Below are 26,509 nucleotides of genomic sequence, written 5' to 3'. Positions count from 1 at the left end.
TCAATGGATAGTCAAGTGTATCCAAACCTGCTACCATACAACTAAAACAACCCTCCTTGCTACCATCATGTCACACTACAAACACTAGAAATCAGCTCCGAAGGCCTTCCTCAGTAACATCCAATAGCTGACATATGTAAAGCAGTCACCTGGACAACCCAACACATTCTCTAAGCACTATTGTGTGGACATCTTCACCCGCCAGCGGCATCATCCACACGCAAGCCACTGCTTATAGGGGGTACTGCTTTACAGTCTACGCAGAGGAATTCTGGCTATGACAAACAGCAGCACAAGCGATAGGAGTGCAGAGGGTAAGTAAATTCAGCTTTACCTCATCACCTGCTATCTGTCTCTATTAATATGAGTGTGTTCCACTGAGAAAGCTAAATTAAAAATAAGTAAGAGGGATGCTTGAAATAATCGAAGCCACTGATCAATACTTTGGGTTGCATTTCGGGTCTATTGCATTTTGACCACTGTGCCACTTCAGACATGGAGCAACCCTATGCAAATCAGCCGTAGTCCTGTTCCAGCTAGAGCAGTCCATTTCAAACTGCCAATTATCAGAGAACGTAACCTGGCAGTTAGGACTGGACCATTTGTAAAGACAAAGGACCAGGGATGATTTGGATATGATTGATCCCGGTCTGAAGTGACACAGTGAGCAAAAAAGCATTCCATGCTCCATTTTTTTTATTTCTCAAAGAGATCCCCCTAGTGCAAACAGGATACCCATACTGGAGTTCTGTACTCGTTGTGCAACAAGGTTCAGGCTGCACATCACTGTTGAGGTCTACAAAGCGAAAACTGTTCCGGGGTCGCTTTTGTCCCTCTTGTGAGAGGGACATGAAGCCAAGTTCAGGCTTCACTGTTTCTACAGGGGCAAAACTAAGGCATATTTGCATAGAGCTGGTTCCTGACTAGAGCGGCACATTGAGCACAAAAAGACAATGCTGCTCAGAATAATTAACAGTGGCGGAGATTAATTCAATCATTCCATCCACCATTTATATTTCTCTGTAACTCTGTTTCGGACTGCTCAGCCTTGCTTGGTGGTTGATCGTGTCTTCGTCAATCTCCTACCACCATTCCATCACATTCTGCACCAGTTACTGGTGTCTGTCAATTTCCTCCAATGAGGCATCAGATGATAAAGAGTGGCTTCTAGCTGGGCCCTGCACTCCAAGATGTAATCGCAGCAGGGCTATCTAGGCGCATAACATTATGGAACACTTTTAGTTTAGCAAGTGAAAGGGTATTTGCAAAGACATTAGCCAACCGCAGCTTCCAACTGTGCCAACAATGATGTTTTACTGCGAAGGGCACCCAAGATTTTACAGTCTATGAGATGTCGGTCTTCTTTCCCAGAGTGATGAAGCCCATCTTGGTTCTTGTAAACACTTCTTTCTGTCGTAGCAGGGCTGATGCCTCCGCCACTCTTGTGTTTCGTCTATTGACAACCAGAGTGGAGCTGGGTCCATTTGTAGACAACATCTCTAAAGACCTCAATAGACCGTGTCTGTTGGGGAAAAATATGTCTTCATCATCTGTAAACCTTAATGGAGGCAGAGATAGTCTTTTCTCTGAGAAACATCTGTAACACATGAGACACTTTACAATTTCCACATCTCCCTCAAGCCACTCCGCTTCATTCTTGCGCCTGTTACTGTACAATGTGCCCAGAGTCTTACCCGCTGCAGCGTCTCCTTAAGCTGTACATTCACCATCTCCAAGTCACGCTTCTCATGTTCCAAGCTGGCCACAGCTCGCTGTAGGAGCTCCAGGCGGACGTGCAGGATCTCCTGCTTCTCAATATGCAGTGGTCTCGACAGGTCCTCCCCCGTGTCCTAAGAAGCAAGAAAACCCAAGCAGCTTGAAATGACTCTCTTTGTGTAAGCTAGAACATTGGCACTACAGTGGTTACATATACAAATAGTGGCAAGAAATGGGGGGTGGGGCTAAATTAGGATCATAAAGTTCGTATGATACATAGAAAAATATAACTTCTATACATTGATAAAGTTATTGCCATTGTGTGGTTAATGGTAATAAGAATAACAATTTCTCAGCAGAAAAACAAACAAAAGAAACAAGCCACAAAACTGAATACTATCAATTATTGAAAGAATAACACACCTATAACAAAGGAAGACAATGTGACCGTGGTAGTTGGATATTTATTTATATTTTCAATCCCATCTCTTTTGAGGTTAACGTCAATTCTAGACTGCAAATGGGGTGTATAATACACACTATAAATAAACAAGCATTTCATGACATGCATCTTTTTCAAGAATCTTCTCTTAATTTTGCAGTTACATTTCTACAATAGTTACGCATACTTTCTAGCTGGTAAACCTGAACATTATGCATACAGACTTCAAGGATCTAAGCAAAGAGGTTATACGTTGCAATTAAAGTGCTTTTCAGAAAGGTCTCCTTTGAAGGGGTTGAAATGTGGACTTTAGAGCTGTCAGTTATTCTTCCTTGTAGAAGATCCCTTTCAGTCAAATAGAAGCTAGGCTATAGGGGTGTTAATTGGCACCTTGGGGCATGGCGCGGTAGGGTTCCCATGCAGAAATATGAAATCAGTTTGATGCGTGAAAAACAGTTCACAGCTGTGTGCTCAAGCCTTTCTTCCTGTAGCCTCATCTTGCACAGACAGCAGAATAGCACCAAACCCTATTTGCCAGCTTTCCTACCTCTAGTAGGAAGCCTTCCTGTCTATATATGTTTTTGGCTTTCATCCATAGCTGGATTCATCTTTGGTGAGGAAAGGTTCCATAAATTCCTTCAGATCTCTTCTGTCCTCCAATGCCATGTAGCCTATTGCTCTTCATATTTTCAAAGTCTGGCCCCTTTAAAATTTGGTGAAACACTAGTCCTCCTAATGCAGAAATATTCAAATTGGGTGGTGGGCCCCCCTCCCCCGGGGGGGCCTTAACTGACACCGGGGTGAGGGGTACGGGTCAAAAGAAGCATCATGCTGATAGCAGTGCTTTGTTTTAAGCTGAAAACAAATGATCAACAGTAAGCCACTGTATAATGGGATTTTGTTTTCAAAGGTTTAACATAACTCTAATGTTTAAATTAGTCTAGACATACTTTAACGTAGCAAATTGAACAGAATAATTGTGTAAAATTCGGGGGCGGGAGAGTGATTTTTAGGTCTCGCGACCTATCGATGCGCGCATGTGCATCGAGCGGAGCGAGAATTCAAGCGGCGAAAACATCATGAAACCACTAGCTTTTTGCTGGCGTTTTCATGGCGTTTTCTTGCCGTTCATGTGAACCACGTGAGCAACATGCACGCGCATTCACGGCCGGCCGCAGGCCGGCCCTACTTTCACTTTCCCGCTTCTCCTCCCCTAATGATTCATTCCGGCCGCTCACAGCACATCAAAGGGCTTCGCCCAGCGTGCGCTCACACGGCCGGCCCTACTTTCACTTTCCCGCTTCTCCTCCCCTAATGATTCATTCCGGCCGCTCACAGCACATCAAAGGGCTTCGCCCAGCGTGCGCTCACACAGCAAGGTAGTGTGCATTTCAACATCCTAGCCGAGTCTAAGCAACTCTGCCATGGTTGACTTGGACAGCTTAAAAATGTTACCGGATGACTGCTTTTCTCCCCTTACCTCCAGATGACCCGTTAGCCGTAGTATGCTAATCTAGAAGTATTCACGCTGCCCAGTCGCTGCAGAGTAGTTGCAACATTAGCTATTCTTTTTCACATGGACTACGTTTCAAGCCAGCTATTCTTTGAAAGGAAATACATTTGTGTTCTAAAACAATGTAATTATGTGCGCACTGGCACAAAAACAAGCGCACAAGCGCGCCCCTGAGATCTTGCTGTTTTAAGAAGACTGACGTAATCACGAGCATAAGTAATGCAGAGCTTATTCTGCCGCATGTGTCTGCACAGAGGTTTCACCTCCCTCTTCCACTTTAATTTCCTGTTAATTTCCGTGGGAACTCCGGTGGGCTACTCCAGCCTTCCGGCAGGAAACCGAACAAGAACTGGCAATGCCAATAGGTATGTACGCACTCAGATGGGGACCATCGACAGACATATTCTTGCACTCATCCACTAACCCATCTATAATAAAACACACAAACTCAACAAGCATATGGAAGGCGAACTGTAAGATTAAAATTAGATAAAAGGAAAATGACGCTGCCTAAAGTGTATGCTTGCAGTTGAAAACGTGGAAAGCCATCTTGCAGTGATATGGTACATGGTGTGGTGTTTTGATGTGTTGACGTGGCTGCCACGTTTAGCGCTTACTTGTTGGCCTTCCTAGAAAGAGAGACATTGGAACACAATGGACAATACATTTCTAATTAAGCTGCCTGCTTTAAAAGCAGTGTCCATTTGGGACCAGGCACATTGTAGAAAAATTAAGCAACAAGCCCAGAACCTCTGTCCGGAGAGCTGTAGTTCGCTCTAAAAACAAGCATTGGCATAGCCAATAGGTCTCGCTTGTGGGACCTTATAGTATTTTGTTTTGCAGCACAATATCCTTGTAACTAAATACTTATAAGGTCCCACAAGCGAGACCTATTGGCTATGCCAATGCTTGTTTTCTACTGTGGGGGTGCAGCATTAAAAAGTTTGAATACTACTGTCCTAATGGGTTGCTACAGCCAACAGAGCAAAAGGCTCCCACTATATCTACTCTGAACATCTGCCGAAATGAGAGATAAGACATCATCAACTGTAATGTACTAACAAACATAGAAAGAAACCCTGTTTCCTTATAGAACGACGAGTGAACTAATTTTTATACTTAACTCAAAAGTATCTGTTGTCTATCGATCTATGCTATGAGCCTTTACCAGGTTTTGTACCCAATTTGTTCATTTGGTACAGTATCACCGTGTCTGTTTAAACAAAGATTAAATATGTGATGAAAGAGGGGTGTGAGGACCAGAGGGCTACTTCTGAAACTCTTAGCTCCACACGGCTGGAACTACAGGCTGCTCCTTTTAGAGACTGAGTCTGATGGATTTAATGCTGTTAAAAATGAGCTCCCCGTGCTACGACTGAAGCATCGTAAGGTAACATGATATAACATAACTCCTTTTCACCATATTATAGATAAGACTACCATGGCAGTTTAGGCATCCCATTTCCCCAACCATTGCTTCCCTTGTCCTCAGGGCCCTGGGGCAGTGGGTTGAAGTTCAGATATGCATTGGGGATTATGGGCGTCAACTTTAGTTGACGTGACAACTATTTCTTTGTTAGTGGAATTTTATTTAGCTCAAGATTTTGTAGTATTCTTCCAGTTGATGTAAAGTCCTGTTAGTGTTTTTTTAAACCCTGAGGGTTACACCTATTTGACAGCAGTCCCTGTAATGTCAGAATTTTCCGCTAACATCGTCTTTCCAATTGGGGATGGTCTCCGTTTGTAAATGGAGAATTTCTCCACAAGGTTCTAAACATTGAAGGTGGTCCTGACTTTACTTATGGTGTTAAGACAACTTTTAGTCTCATGTCAAAGGTGGTCTGGTGGTATATGTCTAAATGTCGTACAAGTCTTACGTCGTATGGTGAGATGACAAGCAAGTGATCAGCAATCCCTTATTTGAAGCCAGATGCTTTGACATAGACAAGGAATGGCAGGGACTACAATATTCTTGTTTTTTTGCTTCGGATCTTCCCATTGGAGTTTCAGAAACAAGTAGAAACACTATGTTTAGAGCTGGAGGTATTTCTACTCACCAGAGCCTGGCATCTTCATGGACATGTACAAAAGCAGAAAGTACTGAATTGTTCGATTAGGAATGGTAAAAAACAGAGTGGCCCAGTTCTCACTGATCCTTCACAAAGGCACAGAAAAACGATCTGAATATACAATTGTTAAATGCTGTGCAGGGTGAAAGAATGGAACTGCTGGTTACCTCAAAGGAGCAGTGTTGTTTTTTCAGATTTTTCCAGCTCTCTACTCCGTTCCCTTCCATCCCTTTTATTAAAAAAATGAATTAGTAGAAGAAAAATCAACCACTCTTTTGTAACCACAGTTTACGTATGTGATGTTTTTGTGACTGTTTGCTGGGATCGAACATATAAACAGGCAGAGAGATTCATTATTTGTGCCAAACAATGATAATCCCAGCAAAGAGTGAGGGAATGAGGACGAGAAAGACACAGGTTGATTATGCTATTTCACTTTCTATGGAAAATATTTTTTTATTGTGCTTATAAAGCTTTAAAAAACACAAATGAGTCCACATAAGGTTGATCTTGGAAAGATTTCCACAGATATATAGGGATATATAATGATCAGGGTATGCAGTGACCATCAAGATGTTCACTCCATCTGTTTCCAGAGTTTTTCTCCTCATCCAGTACTTCTGGCCTGAATAAATGTTCTACATGAACAAATATTTAAGTCTGACAGCAAACATTGTGAGTGACAAGCATCGTTAGCTTTAGGTAGATCAAGTTTTAATTAGAGATTGCTGATCTATAATACCTGATGTGGGTACAGAGGTCAGCTGAGTGACCTATACAGTGCTTTTAACATTGAAACCATTGCATCGGAATTGAATGAGCAATAGTGGTAACATTACCCAACAACTTCATATCTCAGTATATCTCAGAATCTTCATTGATGATGGGTCTAGAAGATTTTGCTTTGTCAGCTGTAAAGTCACTGAAAAAATATCTTTATCTACGTGAGAAAGGCAGACGCTTAAAAATGGTTAATATATTTTTGTTCTTCAGTAAATGTATCCGTTCGACTCAAATCTATCTTTCCCTTCATATTTCTCTCTAACTCTCTCGCTCATGCCTTCGTGGAAGCGGAGGTTCTCCTAGCCATTTTGTCACTAACGTGGTATTCGTTTACATCAAGGGACTCCAGCAGCTACAACACAAGCGTGCATTGGTGTCCTCTGATATTTCCCTCCACGGGGCAAATACTTCAAGAAAGGGAGAGAAAACAGCATATGGGCCACTAGGCCCACATAGGTTGATCACCCAGCTCAGTACCCAACGTGAGAACTCAACGTATGAAAATGCAACAATAGATCAGATCTCTCAATACACCAGAATACAAAGCTCTTGGATTGAATGCATCCAACTTTTTTTTCTGGGAATATGCCACTTAAATAGGTTACTGAACAGAAATCTTTCAGTGGACATGGTAAGTTTCTGTCTCACTCACAATCTCATCCTATTCAATCAATCGACTCGGAATCAATTTCATGGCAACTCCATCGACAGATTCCATGCCCTTTCTCTGTCTAAATCACCATAGGCTGGTAGGAGAAGCACCACGGCATGAAAACAGTACATCCATTACAAATATTGATGCACAGTATCCTCTGGCTGCATTATATCAACGTCTTTCTCTAATGGAGCAGCAGAACGGTGTTTTTAACCAAGTTCATGTCTGAATGAACTTAATTAAACTGACTGAAAACATCTTCCATCTCAGATACACTCACAAGATTGATCCTATTGAAATCATCTATCTTAAAATACACTCCAAGACTAAGATAAAATCAAAACACTCTGCATTGTGAAATAACTTAGATCTCATACTGATCACAAGCAGCTACCATTCAAAGTCACTAAATGGAGTATTAAGTGTTACATATCGACAGTTCCGAGTATGAGTTGCAACTGTTTGGCGGATGTTGATATATAGACACAGCAGGGAGATATTCCAGAACTTCTTGATGAGATGCTATATAAGCACTGCTATTGAGAAAGATTATGAACAGGCTCAAAAGAAGAAACAAGAGGACTACTGTAAACTGGGAAATAAAAGGGATGAATTATTGATCCCAACACAGAACCAATCAAGTTTGTTACAATTTTTAATTTGAAAGCTAGAGAACTAGCAATATTAAAGTTCGATAATTACATGGAAGAGCAAGCTTTCTCAGACACAGACTTGCACAGATTATTTAGAGGAAACAAGGCTGCCACAGATACACATTGAAGTAGGAGATGTCCTCGCACAGAAAACTTAAAGTTTAATGGTAGCATTTCCCTGCGAAGGCACATCTAGTGCCGGCTTGTTTCTGCATTTAATATATGCAAGGATACCTCCTACTCCAGCTTCCAGGCTGACGTGCCACTAACAACTTCTTACTATATTTGCAATGGTTACATAGAGGGGGCATCCTGTTGCAGTAATTTCACACAAAACAGCTATCTTAACAGACTGTATTTGAAATTGCGAGGCCACTGAACCACACTCAATTCATCAGTCAATATTTTAATTTTGGTTTCAAATAGTCCAAATTAATAAGTTACTTACCTCTGATAAGGTTATTTGTGATGGATACTCTGTACCCAAAGAGTCCTTCCCACGAGATTCTCCCCAGTCTCCAGACCAGATCTGGAAATTTATCAAAACAGCTCCTGCATGGCAACAGGTGGCACCATTGGCCGTCACACTTCCTGATAGGATGCATTTTATAAATTGTATCTTCCCGGGACTCAGAGGTGGAGGTAGGCTAACCAATTGAAATGGCAGTGTGTGACTCTAGCATGGAACTTTATCAATTCCTGAAAGTCCATTTTACAAAATGGGGTGGGGGGATCTGCATTTAGAGAGAGCATCCACCTAAGAGTGTGACCGAAGATAAGTAGCATAGTCTTCTGATCGAAACTTCTAACCACAGAATTCTCACATAAAAGCTATTCCCCCTTAGAGGAATGGACTTGCACAAGAAAGACCAGCATGACAGAGTGCAAAAATAGCCCTCCGTGTGGATTTGGGATAAACAAAGTAGTTTCTAGTGAGAGTATGTACAGAAGCCATGTGACTGCCTGGCAGATACCTAAAAGTGGGATACCCAAAGCCATAGTAGCAACCTTTCTTCTGGTGGAATGAGCACTAACACCCTTCTGCTGAGGGCCCCTTTGAACAAGGCATAACACAGATTCATGTAGAGGCTTGAAGACCTTTTGGAGACAGCTTTTTGGTTAAGAATCTTAATGACTAGGACAATTCAGTGGGAGAAGGTCCAGTTCATTTTTAAAGCTCCAGCGAACCCCACAAACTGCTGATCGTCCACACTGTATTATCTGGTAAAATCGATGTAAAAGTTCACTTCCCAGGGGGAAATTGTTGTTTAAAACTGCACACACAGGCTCTTCAGTGGCAGGCCTAAGACATGCTTAAGGGCTACTGAAGTGGGTGGTACAACCAGTGCTTGAGGCCCACTAGTAGCATTTAATTTACCGGCTGTGGGCACATATAGTGCACTTTACTAGGGACTTATAATTAAATATGCCTATTGTGGATAAGCCAATGTTACCATGTTTAGAGTACAGAGTACATGCACTTTAGCAGTGGTAAAGTGTCCAGTGTCCTAAAAACAAAAACAAGGTCAGAACAAGCATTTGCAATGCAATAGGTCTCGCATTAGGAAAGTTTGAGCTATTGGTATTGTAAATGACACATTTTTTGTTTATGTGTTGGTTTTGAAAATAGCGAAATTAATAGCTTTGTCACTTACAATGCCAATAGTTTGAACTTTGGCAAATGGGACACCTATAGCATTTGTAATGCAATATGTGTTGTATTTACGTGACTTAGATGTATTGATATCACAAATAACAATGGCTTTTACATTTTTTTTATAATTAAGACTTAAATAAAAGTTATTTTAATGTATAATGGCAATAGCTTAAACTTTTGTAAATAACTTTTGTGAAGATTATGTTCAGTGTATTTTATTGTGACGAAAATCCAAGAACAGAAGTGAAATATTAACATCTTTTTGTGACATTTGTAATAAAGTTTGAAACATTGAAAGAACATATTTGAACCAGTTGTTGTTGAATGTTGAATGGTTGCACAGATTGATGCAGTGGTGACGCCGAGTGAAGTTTTGGTGGCGACGAGTGATGCTGTGGTGGTGCGATAGATAGATTGAGTGAGGGCGATAGATAGATTGAGTGAGGGCGATAGATAGATTGAGTGAGGGCGATAGATAGATTGAGTGAGGGCGATAGAGTGAGGGCGATAGAGTGAGGGCGATAGAGTGAGGGCGATAGAGTGAGGGCGATAGAGTGAGGGCGATAGAGTGAGGGCGATAGAGTGAGGGCGATAGAGTGAGGGCGATAGAGTGAGGGCGATAGAGTGAGGGCGATAGAGTGAGGGCGATAGAGTGAGGGCGATAGAGTGAGGGCGATAGATAGAGTAAGGGCGATAGATAGAGTAAGGGCGATAGATAGAGTAAGGGCGATAGATAGAGTAAGGGCGATAGATAGAGTAAGGGCGATAGATAGAGTAAGGGCGATAGATAGAGTAAGGGCGATAGATAGAGTAAGGGCGATAGATAGAGTAAGGGCGATAGATAGAGTAAGGGCGATAGATAGAGTAAGGGCGATAGATAGAGTAAGGGCGATAGATAGAGTAAGGGCAATAGATAGATAGATAGAGTGAGGGCGATAGACAGAGTGAGGGCGATAGACAGAGTGAGGGCGATAGACAGATAGAGTGAGGGCGATAGACAGATAGAGTGAGGGCGATAGAGAGAGTGAGGGCGATAGATAGAGTGAGGGCGATAGATAGAGTGAGGGCGATAGATAGAGTGAGGGCGATAGATAGAGTGAGGGCGATAGATAGAGTGAGGGCGATAGATAGAGTGAGGGCGATAGATAGAGTGAGGGCGATAGATAGAGTGAGGGCGATAGATAGAGTGAGGGCGATAGACAGATAGAGTGAGGGCGATAGACAGATAGAGTGAGGGCGATAGACAGATAGAGTGAGGGCGATGGACAGAGTGAGGGCGATGGACAGAGTGAGGGCGATAGACAGATAGAGTGAGGGCGATAGACAGATAGAGTGAGGGCGATAGAGAGAGGGCAATAGATAGATAGATAGATAGAGAAATATAAACCCCAATAACCTGAGTCCTTTGTTGCAGCTTAATCATTTCAACATGTGCCACTGATTCAGATAACTGAGCAATAGCATGCACAATGTCAGATTTACCTCTGCTTCTTAAATAAAACTGGGAACCAAATCATGTTCACGCAGTGTTTAAGCTACTTCTATCTGCAAGACAGCTTCCTGTGAACCAGGCACACAACAATGTCAATAAGAGCAGAATGAATCCACCTTTTGGCTTCCAGCCTCCTGAGCCGCTCCAACCCAATACACTGTGTAAAAAACCTGGGAAGGCTGGGTGTTAGTACTTATATGGTTCCTGGCGGTTTTCAGAACTTTCCCTGCACTGAAATCTGAGGAAACTGTGAGATATTGGCCAAAATTTGTAGTTTGCAGGTCATTCTGCATACGAAAACCTAATGGGATACACGTAGATGAAAGACCCCTTACACAACGTGATCTTACGTCACCTTTCTGATGAGCAAAAGGTACATTAATGTATCATATTTTCTCGCTCTAAATTGTTTGCAAAGAGGAAGCTATTATTCCAGAGTTTAACCAGCATAATTAAGTAGGATTTTTTAACAGGAAATTATGCAGTTTCATGAATTTAGGATATATCAAAGAAAGAGCACAGATAATTTTATGAATGAGGTCAATCGTAGTAAAATTAAAACTTTCCCTTTCAATAGATAGCATGTATTCTGATTTACTAAGTTGAGACGCATCTGCGTGTTTAAGCAAGTGATTTCATTGCATTTAGAAGGCACCTTATTTTTTCCTAACATGTTCTTTGCAGCCCTGCTAAGTGCCAAACATCGATGGTGAGACTGACTCATTTCAGTGCATATTCCCACATCACTGGACTGAAATGCAATGTCCCGCAAATGTAGTAGTGCCCCTCTCCCTCCACGTTTCCTCTAGGTGCTTTACAGGCGCGATGCCGGTGTCTGTGCTGGAGGAGAGATTCAATGCTAGCAGCATCTCACTGTTTAGTGTCTCTCTGCCCTCCACTGCTACATTCAAGTCCTGAAACAGCTGTGTGTTCCTTGCTTGATTTTTTTTTTGACACTTGCATCACACACACATATTGCTTTAATGGGTATTTTTCTTTTCCAATCTGCTCAGTTTGTTATTAGCATATTATTTTTACTTTTCATTTTAAAACCCCAAGTTTGGTAGTAATGTTAAGAGATTTGCACTGCTGAAAGTAGTTTTTCTATGTTTATATGGCACCGAGCAAACAGCCATCTGAGTGGAAATGTTATTCAGTTAATTTTTCACTGAATAACAATAACTCATTTATAAATGCCAGCACTGTAAGCAGCAGTAGTAACTTAGCAGAGAGCGTGGTTAAAAACATGGGACTGTTGTTTTTTGGCCTTTGTAAACTTGCCCATAAAGGCAACAGGGGTTTATCGATTGACCTAAGCGCGCAGCAGGTGACACCAGATTGACATCTTACACCAGCAGACAAAAAGCTGTAGTTCCCCTCACCCTGTCTAGCCATAAAGTACAGAAATATGTAGCCGGGCTGCTGCCATATGTGTCACATTCAGCTCGTTCTGATTCGTTAACCCTCCTGCAAGCTTTAAAAACAAAATGACAAATCCCTGAATGCACCGTTGTTGTAAAAAAATAAAAATAATATTAATAATGAATGACCGAAAGTGGCAACCAATATTTTTCAGAATTTATTTTGTTTTACTCGCATGACGACTGCCCTAAAGTATTACTTGGTGTCATTCAGAAAAACATTTGAATGTCACGCATTAACCACACGGAAAATATCTTAATGTCACAGATCAGCAATCTGATTACTTGGCAGCTATGTCTTAGCTGTAGGCTGACATGCCAAATATTCAAAGCTCGGCTCGTGCACCGGCTCTTACAGCCCGAGTCAACCATATCCTGACTACAATGTGCAAGTTTCTCCAGATGCCCACCAAGCCTAACGGGACAAAACCAAACAACTATAATAATTTAAAACGGCCGTGAGCATTTTGCAATCAGGGAAACGCGTTTGATTTCTTTCACTAGGAACAAAGAAAACATACAAATGACGGGCTCTAGGTTTCTGAATAAGGAATTTGTGCTGTATGACCAACACCTAATGACAGTCGGCTGTGTGATGCCACTTCTCTTTTCCTGACCTTCTTGACTTAACCAGCCCAAGCTTCTCACAGAACACACCCCCATTCAGAAGCGACCACAGCCTGCGGCTACTTTCTCCCCCCCCCGATTAAAACACGTCCCACCTCTCTGAACCCACCACCACGTGCAAAGCCACGAGGGAGAACCAAGGGCCGACCATGATCTTATCCGGAGAGCGTGAATCCTGCAGTAGCAGAGAGAAAGAGAACAGCGCCACCAGGGGCAGTAGCGAGGGTTACGTCACCGCCGGGGACGAAGGACTAGCATCGCCTCGTTCGGGGACTATAAACCCAATCGGAGATGGCCAACGCATTAATTCAGTTTTTCTTTACAAGAAAAAAAGACCGTAGTGCTCATATCGTGTGTTTGAATGTGCTCTTTCCAAAAGAAACTAGCGGAAGTCAGGCAGCCTTCGTTGGGACGTGGGCGGGGCCTGCAAACAAACAGGAAGGAACTGCCGGGAGAACATCCTGGAACCCTGCACGCTGAATGCTGGCTGCCGAGGGACACGCAGAAAGAGCCCGGTAAGTGGAGGGGGAGTGTACACACGCGTGTGTCTGTGTGTGTTCGAGTGTGTCTGTCTGTGTGCACATGGGTCTGTTTAAGGGGGGGGGGGTGCGTGTGTGTATGCAGTGTGTGTGTGCCTGTGTATGCGTGTGGCTGTGAATGTGCGCATGCGCATGGGAATATGAAGCACGAAAGGGGCACGCGCCGTGCGCGCCCACGAGATGGAATCTGCGCTCGTGCCCCTCTCGTGTCTACATTCCCAAATACGGGCAACAATAGGTCTCGAGCAGACTCTGCTCGACCTAAAAAGGAGAGGAGGAATGCAAAAGGTTTGGAGGTGACCCTGCAGAAAGGGCCATTTCCAACAGGAAGTTTCTGAGAGGGTGTTCGTGTGACTTTGGAATGTTGATAGTGAACCCCAGCGAGTGCAGGAAGCCCGCCGTAGTCTGCAGGTGAAAGATGATAGCCTGGGGCAAGGCCGCTTTCAATAGCCAGTTGTAGAGATAGGGGAAGACTGGCACCCCTGATCTTCACAAATTATCTCCAACTACTGCCATCACCTTGGTAAACACCAGAGGGATTCTGGTAAGGCCAAAAGGGAGCATGGTGAACTGAAAATGCACTTGGCTTACCATGAACCACAGGTAATACCGATGGGCAGGCAAGACGGGAATTTGGAAAAATGCACTCTGCAAGTCCATTGCTGCCATCTAGTCTCCTGGGTTCCGAGCAGACAAAACGTGAGCTAGAGCGAGGATTCTGAACTTCTGCTTCTTAAGGAAGCAGTTGAGGTGCTGTAGGTCTAAGAAAGGATGCAGACCGTTGTCCTTTTGGGCACCAGGAAGTAGCAGGAAAATCAACCACGGCCCACGTCTGGCCTCGGCCCACACACTCTAGGGCAACCTTTGATGTGTGACTTTCAGGCAGGATAGGCACAGATGATCATCCGTCAGCCGGTCTTGAGATTGTGGCATGCAGGAAGGGGTTGTCACGAAGGGGAGGGAGTAGCTGCATTGGACAATTTGCAAAACACACATGTCCGATGTTACGGAGGCAGTGGGGCAGGTGATGGTAAATCCTGCTGCCAACTGTGGGCCCAGGTTGGTAAGAAGGCAGATTAGGAGGGTTTGGAGGCTGCAGCTACCAGGGCGGAGGTGGACTGACCAGACTGCTGGCTGCCTGACCTATGTGGTCTGTGGTTACCATGCCCATGGCCACGCAAATGCTAGGGAACATGGGTGGCGCAGTGGCGGGAGAGTAATATCACGGCTGAAAACACCTTTCATAGCCATGTATGGAGCTAAAAGTGGATTGAGGGTAACGTGAGGCCATAAAAAGGCCCAAGGACTTGGGAATAGTCCGACTGTCCTTGAAGCGTTTAAGCAACAAATCCGCCTTGTCTCCAAAGAGCCGGTGCCATCAAAGGGCATGTCCATAAGAGAGGATTGCACAGCCCCTGAAAAGCTAGTTGTCCTCAACCAGGTGTGGCGCCTCAAGGCCAAAGTCGATTAAACCGATCTGCCCAGTGAGTCTGTCATGTCAAGTCTACAAGGGATAGTGAACTTTGCTGCATCTTGCCTATCAGCAACAGCTTGAGAGAGCACGGCCAGAACCTCCAATGGGACCATTGACAGCACCCGCGCAACTATGTCCCACAGAGTGTAGGAGTAGTGCCCCAAAAGGCATGCGGTGTTCACGGACTGCAATGCCAGGCTGCCGGAAGAAAAAATCTTCTTCCCCAAAGAGTCCAATGTCTTGGATTCCTCATCCGGAGAGGGAGTGCAGGGGGCAATGTGCCAATTGTGTGAGACGTTGAGGCTTGGACAACCAGGGTCTCTGGGGTAGGGTGTTGGATGAGGAAATGTGGGGCAATGGCGGCGGGCAATCACCCTATTTACAGGAGCCCCCACGTTGGGTTTGGACCAAGTCCCCAAAAGGACGTCTGTGATGGCTTTGTAGAACAGGAGTAGTGGTTCTGAGGGAGACAGTCCCGGTTGCAGCAACTCTGTCAAGACATTAGTCTTGACTGCCACTGAGGACAACTGAAGGTCCTGTTATGATTCATAAAGTACCCCAATATAGGACTGGGTAGTCACCTAACCTTTCACCTACATTTACCATACCATTGTACTACATAACGAGAATGTGCTGACCTTTTACCTAGTTAGATATTGCATAAATGTGGTGCAGTTTCTACGAAAATTATTTATTATGCTTGAGGTTTCTCAGAATCACAGGAGTACCATCTTCTGCATCTCATCCATAAGAAGTATGTATAAGGGGCATCCCCATCGTCATCCTCGGCCGACTTGACACAGCAAGGTAGAACCACTGAGCGTACCTTTTGGGTATATAGAACCATATCTTTGCTGGGGCAGGCAGAGGAGAAAAACGTTCATGCTGACACGTTGATGCGAGACGCTGAGGTTCCTACACACAGTCACTCCAGCACGCAGTCGTCTGACTTCCCTCACAGGGTGTCCATCTCGAGACCAAGATGGGGGTCATTCGTTCTCTCACTTCAGGTAATAGGGTTGGCTCTATCCTCGGGAGATTCTTGGATATATACCTACATACATGCAAGGTACATTTAGGTACATATAGTTTGGGTTTGCATCATAGGAGTACGCATTATTACTGTCCTGTATCTATATACCTGCATAGATCTATGGTTCTAGCACTATGGTAAAAGTTTACAATCTATTTAATCTTTTGGTGCTTGTAACCGTTTATATCCGTTTCGGTCTTATGGTTGTTGCAGCACATATTTCACACTAGAATGATGCTGGCTCATTAAATGCTTACTGAAAACGTCCCTATCGTTTATTCTGTGCATCTCTCTGAGACAAGGTAACCACGAGGAAGTGAGCAAAAAGTACTGTGCTGTTCGATGATCCCTGAGGGGACAGGGTTGTCATGTACGATAGTTGCCAGAAACTATTCTCTCCTTGGTAAGAGGAGTTCATAGTGGCACTGTGAGCTAGCAGGTATACAGGCGAACATATCAGGTGGGGGTGTCTGGAATCAGTCCCACAGTTTATGTTGTCTGAACGTGCAGATCCTATATAGAGTTATAGGAACTACACGACAGTCCAAGACCTCAGAAGCCCTCAGCATCACCATTGCATAAGAGGCTCCCTCCGCCGTAGCCACGGTAGGAGGAGAAAGCATACCAGTATCTAGGGAAGTATCCAATCCACTGCTGGCTTAATCCAGTTCATCACACCAGTCCATGTAAGGGTTCTCCCCATATGGCTGGTATTCTTCAGGTTCCAGGGACCCTCCCAGTCCTGCTTGAGTGCTAACCCAAGGGAATGGGGCTCAGACTCGGATCTTGGAGGCAAGGCTTGAGTAGACATTGGATACGGCATCGGGTGACGCTCCTGCAACTCCGTATTGAAGTCAAGGATAAGAATGAGGATGGCGCCGCTGGGAGCGTTGCCATCGAGACTAGCATGGGGGAAAGTCAAGTTGGTGCGACCAGCACTGGTCTGGATCCAGGAATAGATCCATGTGGCCCAAATAGAGCCTAGGCCGGAGCTGCAGCCATGGAACCAGATAGGGCCCCTGCCAAACCTTAAGGGCCCGAAGGCATGCTGGAGGGGTCGGGCAGCCCAAATATTAGGCGCGTGGTCTCATAAAATTCCTTTAGTTAGGTGCGGGTCGCTCTAGACCTCAGAAAATCAGGGATGCACGGAATCGGCACCGGCTCTACCACAGAGCCAGGCCTTGAATGTCGACGCTCCCTCCTCTCGTTGGCTCTTCATAAACGTCTTTTCTTTCGACGGGCCTTACCAGAGTGTCCCGACGACTTGAAGTGTGACCAGGATCTCGGACTCCTAGACCGCTCCCAGGAGTTTCCTCTCTACCCGGGCCTCGAATGTCGGGGCGTTGCATGCCGATTCGCCATAAGCTTGAAGGATCGCTCCTGCAAGGCCTTGGGATGGTGCGGCAGATGGAACATGACTTCAGGTCGAGCTCGAGGTACCATAGGCAAAGAAGATGCGCTTTCATCACCCACATCAGTAGATTACAGGCACCGCAGGGCTTGAAGCCGGCCTTCTTGGAGGACATCCCTGCCATACAAGGAGGAAAAAATCCAGTCAAAACGTGACAGAGATATAGCTCTTCTACAGATCAGCTCGGACTGGCGTGGAATGAAAAGTACTGATGTCAGCGTGCCTCGGTGGCACCTATATAGGTGCAATGGAAGTCTCTTCTGGCACCGGCAACAAACGCGGTGCCAAGCAATACCACCTACCGGCGTGCAGGAGTACTGCTTACGATAAATCTTCTGGATCCAGTCTAACACATGGGGAATTCTAATGAAAAGAATCTGCGGCTAGAAGTCTATCTGATATCCATTGCTTGTGGCTTCACACAAAGATACAAATGACACTGACAATTATAGCAATGATAACTTCACATATCACATTGCCATTGACATTATGAATGGGATCACTGAAGGTGCAAATGATTGCTCTTTCACACGTGTTGTTGGGTTCAAGATCGATCCTTCACAATGCCAGAGATATAGAAAAGCATAAGTATACTGCAGTGCTTAGCAGGCCACGGGGCAGGTGCACTTAGTGCTATCAGTAAGGGAAGCAATCTGCTCTTTTAAAGTCCCCAGTGACCTAATAGTTGCCTGAAGGAGGCACCGTTTTGAAGCGGGCTTAGCAACCGACAGCATGAGCTAATATTTTCATGAGGTTACTGTAAAAATGGAAAGAAAAATCCAGAGTACAGACACTAGCAACATAGACTAAAATTCCCTTGAGAATGACCAAATATTCAAAATCGACACATTGTCCCAAATTTTAAAATGTCAACAATTCCTCACAATGTCCCGCAAAATAACATAACATCTAATCTTCCTGCAATCATTAATGCGGAGAACGAATAGGTATTGCATGTAGAGCTGCCTTGTACTACAACAAATTAGGCACATATGCAGTATCCATCCGCTATGCTGGGTCTCCCCAGAATTCGGGAGGTGAATCAGGTAACCAAAATTGTTAAGGAGTAAGGAAATGGCTTACCTGCAGGAACTGATGATCCTGATCTTGCTCTGGTGTCAACCTCTTCAACGTGGCCATGTCGTTGGTCAGGGCAAAGACCTTCTCCTGGCTTTGGGCAAGTGACATAGCCAACTCCTCAGCTCTCTGCTTCCATTTGACCACCTCATTCTCTGTATGTTTCAGGGCACTAGCAACCTGCTCCACGTCCCCTTCCAGGATGTTCACCTTGGATTCAGTCGCCTCCTCTAGCTGTCTAGTCCTTTCTGACCAGGTGGCCAGCTGCTGCTCTTTTTCCAGCAGTTCCCAGCGTGCTTGCTCCAGTGACCCATCAACAAACTTCCTCTGAGTTTTCTCATTGTCCTTCTGTCTCTCAAGAATTTGGACACGCTCTGTTAAGACTTCAGAATGCCGCAGCTCCTCACGATGAGCATTCTCCTGATTGCGGATTCTCTCTTTGAGAGATTTCACTTCTTGGTCTTTCTCCATCAGTCTGTTCTGTATCTGGCCTAAGCGGCCCTGCTCGCTCAACCACTCCAGTTCCCCCTGTTTTAACAATGCAATCCTCTTGTTGAGTGATTCAATTGTCTGTCCTTTTTCCTTAAGGGAGTTCTCCAGCCAGTGGATCTTATCTCTTTGTACTCTGAGTTCATGCTCCTTACAATCCAAAGACTCTTGACAATGACCCAGTTTGCTCTTCAGACCCAAATTCTCCAGTTCCTCCACTTTAAACTTCAAGATACTCTGGTTTAATTCCTCCACTGTCTGCTCTCTTTCCTGTAAGGTGACCTCTAGTTGGGCGACCTTAATCCTTTGAACATGAAGGTCTTGTTCCTTTTCGGTTAACGTCTGCTGTAGAAGACTCAAGTTCTTACACATAGTCAACTTCTCTTCCTTGTCCTCTTTCAAAACCACAATTGTTGTGTTTAATGTCTCAATTCTTTGCTCTTTTGCACCTAGAGCCTCCTCCAGGTGCTGGTTCTTTTGCCACTGAAGCATCAACTCCTGGTCTTTTTTGGCTAAGATCTCTTTTAGATGGGCAACATCTACCTGAAGACCCAACATCTCCTTTTTTTCTTGTTGAATACTTGTTATTTTCTCATGCAAAACCTCGAGCTCCTCTTGTTTTTCCCTGAGGACTCCTTCCAGATGCCAAACTTCATCTCTCTGAATGGTGTCCTCTTTCTCCTTTTCAGACAAAGTTTTTTGTAGATGGAGCAGATTCTCCTGACAGATTGTTGCCTTCAACTCATATTCTTGTGCTGTGCTCTTGAGTCGAGTAAGCTCCAGCTTTAGGGAAGCTTTGTCACTTTCTGCTTGTCTAGCTGCGTCCTCCAGCTCCTCAGCCCGGACATGCCACACGTTTAGCTCTCCCCGAGCTTCCTTCTCCTTTCGCTGAGATATTCTGAGCTGCTCCTCCTGGGCAAGGAGTTCATGGGTCCTTTCATTCACCAACTCCTGTAGCCTCTCAGAGTTCTGCCGTAATGTCTTAGACTGTCTCTCTAGATCTTGGTTGTGTGCTCGCAGAAATTCAATCTCCTGTGTTTTTTCTAGCATAACAGACTCATAGTGCTTTAATGCCTCCTCTTGCCGGATTGCCTCTTGCTCAAAGTCATGTAATGTACCCTTCAATTTTGCAACGTCTTTGTCCTTTTCTCTCAAGGATGCCTTCATGTGCTCCAAGTTCTCCTTCAGGGCCTTCGTTTGGGCTTCCTCCACTTCCTCCTGTTCCTCAACCTGCTGCCGCAGGGACTCTAGGTCTTGCTGCCGTACTCGTAGGGATGCCTTCAGATGTTCTAGGTTCTCTTGAAGAGCTAGTACCTTTGTCTCTGCTTCTGCCCTGTGCATCCCAAGCTCACTCATCTCCTCCTGTTGTGCCTCCAGCTCCTTAGTGCGTTCTCGGAGGGCCATCTGGGCCTGAACAAGGGAAGAATGTAGAGAATCTCTCTGTGCCTTCTCTTTCTCCTCTTGCTCCATCAGTTTCTTCTGTTGGGACTCTATTGACTTCTCTTTTTCCCGTACTGCTGCCCTTGCCTGGGCAAGTTCTTCTAGTATACGTTCTGTTCGTGCTTTTTCCTGCTCCTTCTGCCTGAGTATACATCCTTGCTGCAATTCAAACTGTCGCTCCTTCTGGCCCAGGGCAGCTGTCAATTGCTCAACTTTATCTCTGAGGGTCTTCAGCTGATGTTCTTGCTTCTGCCCCACCCTCTCCTCCTCTTCCTCCCTCTCATGCATCCACTGCTGCTGGGTTTCCAGCTCACGGTCTCGCTCAATCAGTGTCTGCGTCAAGTTAGCCACTGTCTCCCTCAGAAGACTGATCTGCCCTTCCAGCTCCTTTTCATACTCCTGCAACCCCTGCAACTGCTTCCGCTGGGACTCAGTCTCCTGATCCTTCCTTATAAGCATGTCTTTCAAGTGCTCTATAGTTTTGACTTGTGTCCCGATCTGTTCCATTAAGGTCTCATCTTCATTCTCCTTAGCCAAGAGTCTTACCTGCGCCAGCTCCTGGTTCAATGCTTCAACCCGCTGGGTCTCTCTGCTTAATTGCTCTTTAGAGGCCAGGAGGCGTTCTTGCAGGCTACACATTTCTGCTTCTTGCTTTTTAATTTGTAGAGTGCCATGATCCAGGGCAGTCTGCAGCTTCCTCCTCTCCACCTCTTGCTCCTGGAGACGCTCATGCAGATCAAGGATGTGAAGGTCTTCTTCTTCGTTACCCTGAGAACGACCACTCAAATCTACAGGGACCGCCTTTACACCGCTTCTGTGGCACTCTCGTAATGTAGAGAGTTCAAGGTCCAGTTCTTGATTCTTCAGTGACTGACAATCCAGTTTTTCCTGGAGTGCTTTTCTTGCACCTTCTTCAACAAAGAGATGCTCACGCAAAGTTAAGAGTTCTGCATCCCGATCTGTGACTTTCATGGCAAGGTTGTCTAATGCTGCCTTTAGCGCATTTCTCTCCTTTTCATCTGCACTGTGACGCTCTTGCAGGCTCAAGAGTTCTTTGTCCTTCTCTACCACTTTCAGGGTCTGATGCTCTAATGCCATCTGTAAAGCTTGGCTCTGCTTCTCATACTCATTTGTGCGCTCTTCAAGAGTTGCAATATTAGCATTCATTTCTTTAACTCTGGCCCTCTCATGAGCCAAGGAAGAGTGCAGCAGCTGTCTCTCTGCCTCCTTATCGTTCAGCTGCTCTTGCAGCATCAAGAGTTTGTTGTATTGTTCTAAACTCTTAGCAGTCTCACGTTCCAAAGAGGACTGTACTACCTGTCTTTTTCCTTCTTCCTCATCAAGATTGCCTTGCAAGGCTAGGAGTTTGCATTCTATTTCCTTGGCACTAATATTCTGCCGTGCTACCAATATTTTCAGACTGTCCCCCTCCCTCTCTTGCTGCCAGAGCAACTCTCGCAAGGTAGCACTCTCACTACCTTCTTCTTTGGCAGACAGAGTTTGATGTTCAAGTGCAGATGTTAAAATGTGCCTCTCTTCTTCTTTCTCCCGGAGGAGTTCTTGGAGGGCAGAAATCTCGGTTTCTCTGACGGCCAGAGTTTGGGAGTAATGTTCCACTGTCTTCTTCAGGGTCTCTCTTTCCATGCTCTGTTCTTGTAAACGGTTTTGCATGGTGACAACTTCTAGCTCTTTCTCCTTTACTGCTTGAATTTGACACTGTAATGCAGCTTCCAGAGCCTGCTTGTCTCGCTCAAACCCCTGCAGCTTTGCGGTCTCACTCTCTCTCTCTGCCACATACAGTCGCAGGCACTCCATGGAAGTTCTAAACATTTGTTCTTCTGCTTGAGGTTCCCTTGAAGTCAGATGGTTGTGATTTCTGTTTGGGCTGTTGATACCAAGGCACACCAGAATATGATTAAGTCTCTCTTCTTCTTTTTTATGTATCTGGTCCCGCTCTTGTAAAGTGGAGAGATTCATCTCTCTCTCCGCCACTTTTTGGATCAAGACTTTCTCTGTGTTCCTGTGCTTCTCAATCTCTCTCTCCCACTCCAAGTTCTGCACTTGTTGAGCAGACATCTCCATCTCCTTCTCAATCATTTTGTGAGTCAAGTCCTCCAGACGGTTCTTGTGTTCTTCCAGCTCTCTGTCACATTCCTTGACTTGTCCTATTAGAGCAGAGATATCAACTTCTTTCTCAGTTACATTATGAGTCAGGTTTTTTACCTGTCCTTGAAGACGAGCGATCTCCACCTCTCTCTGAGTCACTTTATTAGTTTGTTTTATCAGTTGATGTTTCATCTCTTCCAACTCTTCTCCAAGATCCTTGATCTGCTCTTGTAGAGTGGAGATCTTAACCTCACTTTCGATAAACTTTAGAGTTAAGTTATCTAGAGAATTCTTGCTTTTCATAGCATATCGTTCCTGATCCTGGACATGCTCTCGGAGGAAGGCAATCTCATTATGCTTGTCAATCACATCTTTAGATCCAGTGGTTAGAAGATTCATTTGTTCCTCCATCTCAATCTCCCGTTTCAAGGCCTGTGCTTGTAGGTCAGCAATTGTCTCGTTTCTTTCGGCCATATATTGGGACAAATGTTCAACAGTGCTCTTCAGCCTCTCCCTCTCCTCTTCACACTTGTATATGTGTCCTGTCAAAGTTTCAATGTCCAGCTCCTTGTCAGTCACTTTCTGACTTAGGTTCTTTAGAAGGTTCTCATCTTTCTCCATTTTTCTCTCCTGATCATGTACCTGCTCAAGTAAAGCAGAAAACTCGACTTCTCTCTCTGCCAGTTTCTGTCTAACGCTCTCAAGCAGGTTATGGTTTTCTTCTATTTCCCTTTCGTGCTCCCGAACCTGTTCTTTTGCTGTTGTGGTTTCCACCTCTCGTGCCTTCAGTTTCTGCGTTAAGTTACTCACAATGTTTCTGCCTTCCAACCCCTCTCTTTCTTGATCCTGGAGTTGCTCCTGAAGGGAAGTGATTCTTTCATCTCTCTCGGTCATTTGCTGACTCAACTGTGCCAGTGTACCAGTCAGTCTTTCTTTTTCCTCAATGCCCTCTTGTACGAGTTGTCTGAGATTTTCAAACTCTATTTCACTTTCGGTTACTTTTTGAGTCAAGTTCCTCACAAGGGTTGTATGTTCCCTCATATCTCCATCTTGTTCTTGGATCTTCTCCTTTAGGGCACCAATTCTCTCATCCCGTTTAGTTATTTCTTGAGTCAGATGTTCCAGAGTCACATTCAAATGTCCTTTCTCCTCCTCAGACTCTTGAATGTGCCCTCTCAGAACTTCAACTTCCATCTCTTTCTCAGTCACTCTCTGAGTCAGGTGCTTCAAGAGATTGGTGTATTCATCTATCTTTACCTCACATTCGAGAACCTTCTGTTGTAGCTCTGAGATCTCAAGATCTCGCTCGGCCAATTTCTGAGCCCCGATCTTCAAAAGGTTCTGGCTATCTCGCTCACGCTCCTCTCCTACATCTCTTACACTAGAAATCTCCATCTCTCTCTCATTCACTTTTTGAGAAAGGGTTTTTAAAGCGTTCTTTTGCTCTTGTATCTCTCTCTCTTGATGTAGGACCTGACCCTGCAGAGTGGCAACTTCCATTTCTTTCTCACTCACTTTCTTAGTCAGATCCATCAGATTGTTCTTATATCCCTCCACTGCTGATTCCTGCTCCTGGACATGCTCTTGAAGGTCAACGATTCTCTTATCTCTTTCCGTTATTTGTATATTCAAATACTCCACAGTCCTATTCACCAGCTCTCTTTCTTCCTCTCCTTTTTGCAGGTGAACTCTCATAGTTTCAACTTCCATGTCTCTGTCGGTTACTTTCTGATTCAGGTTCTTACAAAGGTTATTTTGTTCTTCTATTGCCCCTTTTTTGTCTTGGATCTGTGTCTGCAGGGCAGTAATTCTCTCCTCTCTTTTATCTACTTCTAGAGAGAAGTGCTCCAGGGTCCCCTTCAGCCTTCTTCTCTCCTCCTTGCCCTCTTCTATGTTCGCTGTTAGAGTTTCAATCAACAATTCTCTATCAGTCACTTTTTCAGTCAAGTCCTTAAGCAGGCTCTTACATTTACCAGCCTCTTCCTCAAGATTCTGGACATGCTCTTGCAAAGCACAGATCTCTTCCTCTCGCTCTGTCATCTTCTGAGTCAGGCCACTCAGACAGGTCTTGTGCTCTTCCAAATCTTCATCCCGCTCCAGGACCTGTCCTCTTAGATCGGAGATCTCACTCTCTCTCTCATTCATTTTCTTAGTTTGACTATTAATTAGGTGCTTTCTTTCCTGCACCTCATCTTGAAGATTCCGAATCTGCCCTTGCAAAATTGAGATTTCTGCTTCACACTGGGAAACTTTTAGGGTCACGTCTTGGAGTGAGCTCTTGCTTTCTGCAGCAATCTGTTCCTGGTCCTGCACCTGTTTGCGGAGGTACACAATCTCACTGTCTTTCTCAATTACATCCAGAGAGTGATTCTTTAGAAGGGTCTTATGTTCCCCTATCTCTACTTCCCACTGTTGGACCTGCTGCTCTAGGGAAGCAATCTGCGAGTCTCTCTTAGTTACTAACAGACTTGCATTTTCCAAAGATTCCTTGAGCCTCTCTCTCTCCACTTCACACTCTCTAAGATGCCCTCTCACAGCTTCAGTTTCCAGTTCCTTTTCAGCCACTTTCTGTTTAAGGTTCTCCATTACATCCTGCATTTCTTCAGATTTTCTCTCCTGCTTCTTCACCTGCGCAACTAGAGCAGAGATCTCCTGATTTTTGGCAGCAACTTCCAGAGTCATGTTCTCCAAAGCATTCTTGCTTTTCTCAGTCTCTCCCTCCCACTCACTGATGCTATTTTTTAGGGTCATAATTGACTTGTCCCTCTCAGTCACTTGTAGATCCAGGCTTTCCAGAGCTATTGCCAGTTTCTTTCTTTCTTCCTCTCCATCCACTCTGTGCTCTTTCAGACTTTCAACGTCTCTATCTCGCTCAGTAATTTGCTGAGCCATATCCTTTAAAAGTTGTTCATTTTTTTGCACCTCTTGTTCTTTATCATCGACGTCTCGTTGTAAAGCAGAGATCTGTGACTCTTTCTCAGCCATTTTCTGAGACAGTGTTTCCAAAGCATTCTTGCATTTCATAGTACATCTCTCAGACTCCTGATTCATCTCCTTTAGGGCAGTAATGGTCTCATTTCTTTCAGTAACTTGTAAACTTAAATGGTTCATATTTTCTTTCAGGCTCACACCCTCCTCCTCGTAGACTTTAATCTGTTGCATGAGGGATGCAATCTCACCATCTCTCTCCATTACTTGTTGACTCAGATGTTCAAGGTTCCTCGACAGCCCCTCTTTATCTCTTTCATTATCTTTGATCTGCTGTTGCATGGCTCCCACCTGTCTGTCTCTTTCTTCAACACTGTGGTGGAGGCAATTCACAAGCTCCTGAGACTTCAGTTGGCGTTGCTGTAGTGACTCCTTTTCCTGTTCCTGTTCCACCAGTGCACTCTTCAGCAAAGTTAGCTCCTCCTTCACGGCAGCATTCTCTGCAGCCGCCTCCTCTCTCTGGTCTTTTAACATTGCAAGCTCTTGTCCCTGGAGCTCCAGGGATGAAAGAGCAGTTTGAAGTTCTTCCGCCTTCGCTTGAAAACCCTCATCCATGCTTGCAACCCGATCTTCACAGACCTGGAGCGATTCCCGGAGCTTGCGGTTATCCTGGGAGAGGTCATCATTTGCTTCTCTGAGCTGATCCAGCTCTTGCTGCAAAGAGACAGAAAGCCTGTTACAAGGAAGCGCTTTGTATTGCTACACCTCCAAGGGTGTAAGAGGGAATACAACCAAACAAAACTGTCTGGAAGCCATTTCTTTAATGTTGCATTTAGTCTCAACTATAACAGGGGGTAAATTAGTCACCTCATCCAAGAGAGGCTATAGCAAGTGTACAATTAAGGGCGCTTGTATATGACATAAGTGTGTATAACTTTTTGTATAGTCAAAATATCCCACCTACGGTGACAGGAAAATTTGGTC

The 26,509-nt window shown here is 44.7% G+C and overlaps 1 protein-coding gene across 1 annotated transcript in view; it reads right to left on the bottom strand.

The window, feature by feature from the left end:
* LOC144768081 (uncharacterized) overlaps positions 1-26,509 on the bottom strand; it is a 224,814-nt gene that overhangs the window by 41,663 nt on the left and 156,642 nt on the right. The window contains exons 29-30 of the mRNA XM_078651467.1: positions 18,569-26,239; positions 1,695-1,850 (exon numbers count right to left, since the gene is read on the bottom strand). Coding sequence (XP_078507593.1) covers positions 1,695-1,850; positions 18,569-26,239 — 7,827 coding nt within the window. The remainder of the gene's footprint in view (positions 1-1,694; positions 1,851-18,568; positions 26,240-26,509) is intronic.

This window comes from Lissotriton helveticus, chromosome 7, assembly GCF_964261635.1.
Source record: "Lissotriton helveticus chromosome 7, aLisHel1.1, whole genome shotgun sequence".
Classification (NCBI taxonomy): domain Eukaryota; kingdom Metazoa; phylum Chordata; class Amphibia; order Caudata; family Salamandridae; genus Lissotriton; species Lissotriton helveticus.
Note: the sequence above shows the minus strand (reverse complement) of the source record. Positions and strands in the feature narration are given on the sequence as shown.